This window comes from Mastomys coucha, unplaced genomic scaffold (assembly GCF_008632895.1).
Source record: "Mastomys coucha isolate ucsf_1 unplaced genomic scaffold, UCSF_Mcou_1 pScaffold15, whole genome shotgun sequence".
Taxonomy (NCBI): Eukaryota; Metazoa; Chordata; class Mammalia; order Rodentia; family Muridae; genus Mastomys; species Mastomys coucha.
In genome coordinates this window covers 107763160-107774173 of record NW_022196897.1, presented here as the reverse complement: position 1 = coordinate 107774173, position 11014 = coordinate 107763160, and the positions used below count along the sequence as shown (strand labels likewise).

Below are 11014 nucleotides of genomic sequence, written 5' to 3'. Positions count from 1 at the left end.
TGGACCTATTTCTCAAAATATCAAATTAGAGAGACCATTGGAGGACAGACAACAAATTTCTAATTCCTCATATTTTTGGATTTCAATCGATTAGGATATGTTGGTAATATTAATTTTCATATTAAGATATTAAGAAAAAGTAAATGTTACTTCCTGTTGTTTTGTTATAAGACGTGGAATTAGGTTTGTGTGGGTTTGTTGAAAGATTACTTTCTTGCTTCTTCTAGGGTATAGTTTTGCTCCTTATGTTGATATTTTCCATTTTTATCATTTGTAGGGCTGGATTTGTGGAAAGATATTGTATAAATTTGGTTTTCTCATGGAATATCATGGTTTCTCCACGTGTGGTAATTAAGAGTTTTGCTGCGAATAGTAGCCTGGGCTGGCATCTGTGTTCTCGTAGGGTCTGTATGACATCTGTCCAGTATCTTCTAGCTTTCATAGTCTCTGGTGAGAAGTCTGGTGTAATTCTGATATGCCTGCCTTTATAGGTTACTTGACCTTTTTCCTTTACTGCTTTTAAAATTCTTTCTTTGTTTAGTGCATTTGATGTTTTGATTATTATGTGATGGGAGGAATTTCTTTTCTGGTCCAGTCTATTTGGAGTTCTGTAGACTTCTTGTATGTTCATGGGCATCTCTTTCTTTAGGTTAGGGAAGTTTTCTTCTATAATTTTGTTGAAGATATTTGCTGGCCCTTTAAGTTGGAGGTCTTCACTCTCTTCTATGCCTATTATTCTTAGGTTTGGTCTTCTCATTGTGTCCTGGATTTCCTGGATGTTCTGGGTTAGGAGCTTTTTGCTTTTTACATTTTCTTTGGCTGTATTGTCAATGTTTTCTATAGTGTCTTCTGCCCCTGAGATTCTTCTATCTCTTGTATTCTGTTGGTGATGTTTGCATCTATGACTCCTGATTTATTTCCTAGGTTTTGTATGGCCAGGGTTGTCTTTCTTTCTGATTTCTTTATTGTTTCTATTTCCATTTTTAGATTCTGTATGGTTTTGCTCATTTCCTTGACCTGTTTGATACAAGATCTCTCTATGTAGCCCAGTTTATTCTCACGTTCACCATGTAAACAAATCTGACCTCACACTCACGGAGATGCAAGGCCTGTGTCACCCACACTTGCCCCCTTACTGAGGAGCAGCTGAAGCTCAAAGCAGTAAGTATGCTGGAGTGACTGTTAAGTAGCCCTGGTGTGAGTGCACCTTATCCATTTCTGTTCAGAGAAATCTTCTCAGGGTGTAACTCAGGCTACCTGGCCTGCTTTTTCCAGGGTGATTCATATAGATGGTCCAAAACTATTTTAAAAGATTCAATATAAACCTGAAGTGCAGGTAACTGGCACTAAATGAGAACACCATATCAAAATAAATGTCTTTAAAATAATAGATATTCCTTAGGATTTTACATATTGGGGGCTTACAGGAAGATCCAGTGGATAGGAGTGCAGTCTCTATCACCCATGTTGGGTGTCTCAGGATCACCTGTAACTCCAGGTCCAGGTGGCCCCCACCTCAGGGTTCCTCTAGCACTTGCACTGACACATACATACCCACACAGAGACACACACACGCAATTAAAAAATAAGGATTTTTAAAAAACACTTTATTACAGGAAACATTTTTATTAAAAGTATGAAACTAAAAGGAGTTTTTAAATTTATAAATCTTTGGCAATACAAAAAAAAAATGTTATCTTTAAATTCACATGTGTTTCCCATGAAACTTTAAAAATATATTCCCTCACTTCCACCCCTGCAGGAGGACATGTCATCTACTCTATCACTTCTATGAAATACTTTGAGGTTTGGGCCAGGCTTGCCTTGAATCTGAGGCAATCCCCTTAGCTGTGAGCCTACAGGTAAGAGACCACAGGGGTGTGCCACCATTCCCAAGTTAAAACTAAGCATCTACTTTGAATTCCCCCACTCACCTCACTCTGGGCCTGGCCAGGGATTAAATCTGGATCTTAGCCCTTAGCACACACATATTTTCCCCCTCAGGTTCATTCTCACCATACTTTGGCTCAAGAGGGTCTATAATGAATTTCATGTCTGGTATGTGGCACGCCAGTGGAAAGGTAGGGGCTGATTTTTATGCAGAGCTACAGTGAGCTCAGAACTTTCACTTTGTGGAGTTTAGTGTGGTTCTCGCAGAATGGGAAGCTTAAGTACATGAAAATGTATTTGGTAATACAAATCTGTTCTATAAGAACTGTCATGGAGAGGCCCCATCAGCCTCATGCACACACAGTGCTGTTATAGAGGTCACAGCAGGAGGCAAGATTCCTGAGGCTGGACTCGTTGTCTTGCCAGGGGCCTGAGAAAGAAGGCATGTTGGTGCTGTTCAGCCAAGTACTGGAATGATAAAACCAGATACGCACAGGTCAGACACAAACAAGGCGGCACAATCAACAAGTTTCCCAAGTAGCTGAGAACAGACCTACTGTGAGTAGATCTGTTGTCATAACCAGGGACATGAGATCCAATTGAACAAGCTTTGCTCCTCACGCTTTAGTTGATGCTACAACAGAACCCTGACCACTGTCTGCCGAGTGCCCAGCTCCTAACCTCAGTCCAGTTAGAAATGCCATTCCCAGACAGTTGAAAAAAATTAGGCCTTATAAATGAAACAGAATTAAATTTTTTTAAAAAGCTGATTAACTAGGGCTACATTCCTCTTGAGAAAGAAATACTATTTACACTTTATTGGTATAAATTAATTAGACAAAGGTATTTCTCTTTTCAATTTTTTGATTTTCATTTTATACAAACTGAAACAGAATTGTGTCACTTTTCCCCATCCTTTTCCTCTCTCTAACCCTTCCCATTTGCCCTCCCTCGAATCCCTCCCATACTACCCTCTACTCTCAAGTTAATATCCACTTCTTTTTTATCATTACAGACGACAGATGGACAGAAAGAGAGGACAGAACCAGCTGTTATTTTTCTCAAGTTATATGTCCATGTGCAGGTGTGGGTGTGCGCACGTGAGTGCAGGTGCCTTCGAGGGACTTAAGCATGGGACTTCTCTGGAGCTGAAGCTGCAGAGGGTTGGAAGCTAGACAGTGTTCTATCCCCATGGGGCCCTCCACAGCAGCAGCCTGTTGGTCCCTCTGCAGGAGCAGCATCTGAATGACTGACTACTTGAGCGAGACCCCAGCTGACTTGGGAGTGGATTTATATGGTGTTCTCAGCCCCTGAAAACAGTTCTTTGGGTTTCTAGATGCTAATGGCCCTTAAAATATGTCTTTAGAAAACCCACTGAGAACACACACACATTAGAACTCCACCAGAAGAACAATCTATCCGGTTTGTAAATCCCACTTTAACAATAAATGAAATGTGCAATTCACTTACTTTTACTTTGTTTCTTAATCTGTTATACAGCTAACATCTGAATACGTCACAGACATACATGTTACCTCCTAATCAGGCTCCAGCTCTGACCTCTGTCCTGAGCCTCAGACTCCATGTGATTTGTGAGTGGCTTTATATGGTGTTCACATGAGTATCTCCAAATTAACATAACCAGAACTGGAAGAGGCCATGCCTCTCTCCTATACTCCTATTTCTCATTCCTCCTTGTGATGGACATACTGGCCCAAGTCAGGAAAGACCTTTCTTTCTCCTCCTCACCCTGGGCTTTTCTCCTATGCAGTTGAGGGTCAGTCCTGTCGATTCTCCCGTGTGTGGTGCCTGTATCTGTCAAGTATCTCACTCTCTCCTGCTAAGACTGTTACAGCAATTACAGCAATGCACTCGCTCTCCTTGTCACCAAATGTCCTTCTGTAAAGCACTGCTAACCATGCTGGTGTCCAGAATCCTGCAGGTCAAAAGTGGACTTCTCGACGCTTTCGTACAAGGCCTCTCTATATCAGTTCAGCCGTGCTTCCTGCAAGGCCACTCACCTGCAGGCCACTACCAGCATGCACCTTCGGCTTTGACAACATCAAATATTTAACTTCCTGATTCCTTCCTTCTATGTGTCCCAAAACTAGTTCCTTGGGCCCAGTGATAGGTTCTTTTCATATTCTAGATTATAGTAAACAAGGTCACCTTTATGCTATCTGAACTCAAGGTTATCTTTAAAATTTAAAATCTGTCTTCTCTTGGCCTGCTTTATTTCTATCTGGAAAAAAACCTGAGATTCAAGATAAAATCATCACCTGTCTACTACCTATATTTCAGTCACAATAAACACAGAAACATCTTAACCAAGACACCAAACTTCTTTCCCTTCTGCTATACACCACCAATAAAGAGAACCTGCCACACACAGGAGGTCTAATACTGAAGATAACGCCTACTAAGAGGGAAGAGTACAGACTGTCCATCACAAGCATCCATGTTGTGTCTCAAACACTCCACACAGCTTCTGCAGTCCTGTACTCAAGACCTCCATCTCCCAATAGCCAGAAGTTCCCTTTGTGCAAGAGGATAGGCTAGAAGGGAGCAGGAACCCCGGTGTTTGCCTACCTCTGGAAAAGCTCTCTGCAGCACACATATGTCTCATAGGTTCTGTTGGCAAAATTTGTGTTTAGGAATGAGACACAGTCAGTTTCAGCACCTCTGGGAACAAAGAGGATTCCTGCATGGAGGAGATAAGAATTATTTAAAGAGGAAGATTTGGACCCCAAAGTTCTCTATTGCTTGGTTGGGAGTTGGGAACCCTGCAGATTAGATGTCTGTGGGATGGATGGTTAGTTAAATAAACATTCTGAGAGACATCCTGTGATCTCTGCCAGAGATGATGCTTAGGCACCTACCTGCCATGCAGGCACTGATAAAGGAAACACAGGCACCTGTGAAGAGGGCCCTGACCACAATCTTGCACAAGTCACTCTTCCGCTGGGGTATCATGGATGCTGTGGGCAACAAAAGAAAGCAATTGATGTCTTCCTCACACAGCAAGGTATAGCTCATGAGTCCCCATTAGAAGGATGTAAAAAAACAACAGGTTGGATGAATAGTGTTCTTTGACCAACCACCTAAGCCTGCTAAAGCTTCCTTAAGAGGTGCATACATACATTAGTCTTGATATATAACTCAGACTTCTGGATCAAGGATTGTATATTGTACCCTCACCTCAGTGGATCTGGAAACCATTCAAGATAAATCTGAATCAAGCAGGGCTCTGAGCTGCTCAAGCAGGCACAGATGCCTGTGTTGGCTAGCTGAGGTCTACCCTGGTAAGTCCAGACTGGAATTACATGTACCATTTTGAGCCAAAGGACTAGAGAGGACAGCATCCATCTCACCCCAGCCCAGCATCACAGCCATCACGTGGCAGACATGCAGCAGTAGGGATGAGTGTTTAACAGAGAGGAAAAAGATAAACCAAAATTAATTGTTCCCCTTCAAACTGTTTAATCAGCTATCAGGGACATAAATTTAATTAGTCTACCCCAGAATATGATTGCCACAAATGGCATTTTAACACATTCTTTTCATATTCTATTTCTTCTTAGATCCATTTCTAACTTGGCTCTTACAAGTGCTCAGCTCTGTATTCTAATAGAAACATACACATGCCCACCCACCCACCCACACAACATACACATACACACCACAGCACACAGACACATCACACACAAACACATATCACAACACACACATCATACAACACACAGAACACATATCACAACGTACACATCATACAACACACACAATCACACAGATCACACACATACCACACACATACACATACACACCACAGCACAGCACACAGACACATCACACACAAACACATATCACAACACACACCACACAAATACCACACACATACACATACACATCACACACCACACACACACATCTCACCACACATACACACATACACACATATGACACACACAGACACTCACACATCACATTCACACATCACACACAGACACACCACACACACACAGTACACACACATACAATACACACACACACCACAGATACACATACACATACATCACATATACCACATACACAACCACTCATTCACACACAACCACACTCACACACCACACTCACACACGCTCACCACACACTCTCATCACACACACATATACTCACCACACACACAAACACACACACACACACACATTCCACACAGACACACACACCCACCGCCCTCAGGCCCACCCACTCTCCTGGTATTCCTGCAGCCATCACCCACAGTCAGCACCCTGAACACCTCTGCTTCAGTACTAACTACTCCTCTGTACTCCAGGACTCAAAGCTTTTGCTCAACGAGGTCTGATGCTCACTGACTCCATTTATCTGCTTTGTCTCCTGTGTTCATAATTTTTAAATTTCTTTGTAAATATCACTCTTATAAAAGAAAAAACTGTGGGGAGGTTAATTTCAGAAAGTACTTTTGGCAGTTTAACGGCAAGATAGAAATATAATGTTCAGAACTTCTTCCTTATAAGGAAACTAAAAATAAAACCTGTTTGTGCCTTGGCAGAAAAGAGAACAGGCAGATGAAGCACTGGTTGTACCATAGTGAGCTGACGGCATTAGCTCTGAGTTACATGTGGCCTGAGAGGTCCACTTCATTCCAGATTCTCTGTCTAGCCTCAGCTTTGCAGTGAGTAAAAGCTGGATCTGCCTGGCGTGTTGAGGACCTGGGGGAATGGAACAACTCACTCAATCCTCCCAGTGTGATTCCTATGGAACTAAGATTGGCAAATCCACAGAGGGAAAATGTTGCAATGATTTCAGCTTTCACCTAGGGGGGAAAACAAGTAGATAAATTTAGTCCTGGTATGTCTCAGAACCATGTTAGAAGTTCCAGGGCACACCAAACCTTTCTTACAGTGTCCTAAGGAATGCACAAAAGATGCTCAGAAAATAACCATCCCCTATGTTGCAACGGCTGTCATGATATGGTAATACTACAAGACTCCTTGCTCAGCAGGGTTCTTATCAAAGATACAGAGAAAAATGATCTAGAGATGCAAAGGGAGAGGCAAGAAAGATGGTTTCATGGAATTTGAATGTGTAAATAAAGGGACATCAAGGATATCCAGGAGAAGAAATGTTCTTTGGACTGTCCAAGTGTAAGGAAGTAACAATTATCTCATAGATCAAAGTTGGGTCAGAATGGAGGAGAGAAATAACACAGACACCTGGAGCAGAAGCTTGGGTCCTGACAAACATGCTTCTGTTTGTCTTGTGCTTAGGCTGGGACACTGAGAAACACCTGAGGTCCCACAATGTTTGTGTCGTACCTTTAGATATGCCTAGCCCAAACTCCTCGCTCTGTAATTCACTGGATTGTCACTTACAGAAATCCACTGTTTCTCGCCATTGATCCACTCTTCTACTCCCGAGAGACGTTTGTTCTTGTACTGAGACAGTTGTTGGTAGGCTACAAATTCATTTATGAAGAATTTGACTCCCACTATCTCAGCCACCAGTGGGCAGTCTGCCCACTGCACACCCATCATGAAAACCATGGGCCTTAGGACATAGGAGCAGATGACCTGAGGGACAGAGAAAGAAGGGAAAGGAAGAGTAGACAACAAAGGTCAGGCACCAGGAGCCGCTCCAGACACTTAGCCTCCTCTCCTTCCTCCACCATCTTCTCCTCCTCTGGATTTCAGCTTATTGAGGGTCAGGAAAACATGCCAAACACATATAAGACTTTACCTGGAAACTGAGTCCATGAATATCCACCATTTCCCCCAGCCAGGAGAGGGTAGCATTGACGAAGGCCAATACAGCCAGAAAGGCAATCAGGTTGGCTGCAACATTAGCAACAAGGCCTATGGCATCTGTGGCTCCGTTGCTCGCAGCTTCCAGGATATTCCTCTCTTCCCTGTGGTTATTGGGCATAGAAAAAGAATATGCTACCTACAGCTGTCTCAGCATCTCAGAGTGGAGAAGCTCCATTGACCCTAGAGTGGAAAAAGTGGGTAGCCAGCCATTGTGAGGGGTGATGGGAATCCTTAGTAATTAATTATAATAGTGGAGATTACTCTGAAGTGATTCAGATGTTATTGCCATGAAAGTCTGATGTCAGGGACATGGACTATTTGTCTAAGGTACTAATGCCAGGTGGGAAGGTTCAATGCACACAAAACAAAAATTGAAAATGATTAGCTGAAAGCAGAGATAGCAAAAGGGGACATGGAGTGGCAGACCTTCTTCCTTTGGGGAAACTGGAAGTCTGTAGCACACTGGGCTTCTCCAGGCAACACACCTTACCATCTCCTGAACTGTCCCCAGCTCACCCTCGAGGCAGCTTCAGTCCCTCCTTGCTCTTGAACTTGGACTCTTCTACTTCTGGATATACCAGTTTGGACAAGGCAAGCGCACAAGGGGCAGCCATCACTGAGGCAGAAATCAAGGATGATGCATCAATCTGCAAAGCCAGATGGGGATTAGTACCACTGTAGAGGTCAGCTTGGGAGCACCATGAGTGATGATGTTGACTGTGCCTCACCCCAAACGATATGAAGGCTCCCAACACTGTGCCTGCTATGGTAGCAAAGCCTCCAGTCATTACCGCATGGATTTCAGAGAGGGTCATGTCTGCAAGGTAGGGACGGATGAGCAGAGGTGCCTCTGTCTAAAAACAAAGAAAAATAGTCACATACCAAGAGGGTATAACTCCCCATGTCAAAGTGCTTATCCCAGACAGGGAATGGACCCATCAGATACATGCCCTTCCAGTCAATGGACAGAAACCTGCCCAACCATCTCCTTGATGGCCTATTTTCACTTGTTCCTATATCATGTTATAGAATACGGAAGACAACTGGTCTTCATTTACTGTGTTTGCAGTGTCTAAGTCCATGCACTTACTGCGGAGATTGTAGAGTAAAGGCCACTTGCTGACCACACACGAGATGTCTACAGAGCATGTATTAAAGGAACCGAAAATAGCTTATCTAAGCTAATGTTGTATGAAATAATAAAAAAATGTCAAGCCAGCAACAAAGTTTAGCCTGAAGACCTGAGATCAATATCTAGAAACTATATGGTAGATAGAAAGAAAAAAGAAACTGACATCCATAAGCTGTCCTCTGACCTCTACGTGAGAGCCATGATACATGAGTACTTATACACACATACAAACATACACACACACACACAGAGAGAAAGAGAGAGAGAGGGAGAGAGAGAGAGAGTCATACAAAACAAAATGTAATTTCTAAATTAAATATCTAATTTTTGTATTAATTAGGAAGAAATTACCTAACCTTAATCTATAAGATCATTTAACCTTTAATGAGTGTCAGCAAAAGGATGTATTAGCATAGTAGAGCATTAAGGCAAGGTTCCTGCTCTTAGATGATTAGGTCTAACTGGAAAAATTCAACTGGTTATAGATAATTTTAGCAAAATGTAAGGTCATGATAAAAGAATCCAAAACTACTCTGAAAACAGATCAAAAGCAGATAAACAGCCCAAAGCTTTGGAAGAAACAGACCCCAATGTTAATTTCTTACTCATTTGAAAAACTATTGTCCCTAATGTTGATTTGATCAGTCAATAGCATAGATTTAACACTGAAATGGTTAATGTTGATTGTCAATAATTGATAGAATCTTCTTTTAAAAAATGACTCTAGGCATGTCTTTGAGGGGTTATCTTGAGAGGTCAGCCTGTGAGACATTATTTTAATTAGGTAAATTAAAGCAGAAAGACCCATTCTAAAAGTTGGTAGGCCATTCCCTAGGCGTGGGTCCTGGATGCTGGGCACAAGCATCATTATCCAGCTGCCTTAACTCCTGTCATCAAGTTCTTCCCAAAAGGATGGCTGTACTCTCAAACTGTGAGTCACAATAAATACTTTCTCTTCTTAATATGCCTTTTCTCAAGGTATTTGATCACAGCGAAAGGGAAAAACACCTATTCCACACAAACACTTGCTCTTCCAGATGGATGCACTGAGAAAGATGCTGTATGAAGAACAGCCCTGTTAGTCCTGAGTAAGACGAGCCATTGCCCCCTCAGAGACCTGGGAAAATCATGGGGATCAGAACAAGAAACCAGAGGAAGCTCAACCATCCTTCCTACCTCCTTAGGGAGATAAGGCTTAGACTAGGACATCCACCTATATACCTGTGTAAAAAGCTGGACAGTGTGTCTGTACTGTGTACTTGGCATCAAGGGTCAAAGCAATGAACCAAGTTCTCCTTGACCCTCTGAGGATTCTTTCAGAAGGACTGCCTGCCCCACAGTCTTCATTTCTCTGTTTTTCATAAGAAAAATGAGCCTTTCAAGCTTCGTGATGACACATGGGCATACATTCAGCACTTGGGAGGGGGAGGCAGGAAGATCAAGAATTCAAGGTCAACCTCAACTACACAGTGAGTATGAGGTCAGCCTGGGCTACATGAGACCCTGTCTTGGAAAAACAGGAAGGAAGGAGGTTGGGAGGGACAAGGGAGGGAAAATCCTCTTTCTAAATGTATTCTCTGCCAAGTTCTTGGTTCTTGAGAGATTAGAAAAACAGAAGGCTCCAGGCTACTTACCATCCCGACAAAGATGTTTCCTGCCACTGCTAAGGTCTCTGCAGCAGTGGTCCCCATGGTGATTTGCAGGAACCAGGCAATCTACAAGAATCCAGACACATAAACCTTCAACATTAGCAGGAGTCTTGGATAGTGTCCAGCAAAACCCCTCCCCATTATTCCACTTAGTGGTAAAGAAACTGAGGCCTGGAGAAATAGTGTGGCCCAGAGTAACAGAACAAGTTGCAAGCATATTAGCCAGAACTCAGGCCTTGGGGCTTCTAGAACAAGCAAATTCAAGCCAGCATGAAAGAGCCTTTTACCATGTTCCACCTCCAGCCTATCTTGGCCTTGGATGATCATTTGATACCAGGATGCTTCAGAGAGATTGCCTTTTCAAATTGGTTCTGATTCTCCACATCCTACAGATGAACTTTCTCCCCCAACGTAAGGATGAACTCATTCATTCCCCTGACAGATCCAAGTTGAAGGTCCTTTGGTGCAAACCCAATGCTTACCTTCTGAATCACCCACTGCACCAGGCCCAGGTAGTA

General features: G+C 42.7%; 1 protein-coding gene across 1 annotated transcript in view; it reads right to left on the bottom strand.

The window, feature by feature from the left end:
- Positions 1–1618: 1618 nt before the first annotated feature.
- Slc28a2 (solute carrier family 28 member 2) overlaps positions 1619–11014 on the bottom strand; it is a 22381-nt gene continuing 12985 nt past the window's right edge. The window contains exons 4-13 of the mRNA XM_031373252.1: positions 10979–11012; positions 10482–10562; positions 8444–8569; positions 8232–8362; positions 7648–7816; positions 7284–7481; positions 6643–6724; positions 4770–4868; positions 4480–4591; positions 1619–2358 (exon numbers count right to left, since the gene is read on the bottom strand). Of these exons, the coding sequence (XP_031229112.1) occupies positions 2241–2358; positions 4480–4591; positions 4770–4868; positions 6643–6724; positions 7284–7481; positions 7648–7816; positions 8232–8362; positions 8444–8569; positions 10482–10562; positions 10979–11012 (1150 nt within the window). The 3' untranslated portion in view covers positions 1619–2240. The remainder of the gene's footprint in view (positions 2359–4479; positions 4592–4769; positions 4869–6642; positions 6725–7283; positions 7482–7647; positions 7817–8231; positions 8363–8443; positions 8570–10481; positions 10563–10978; positions 11013–11014) is intronic.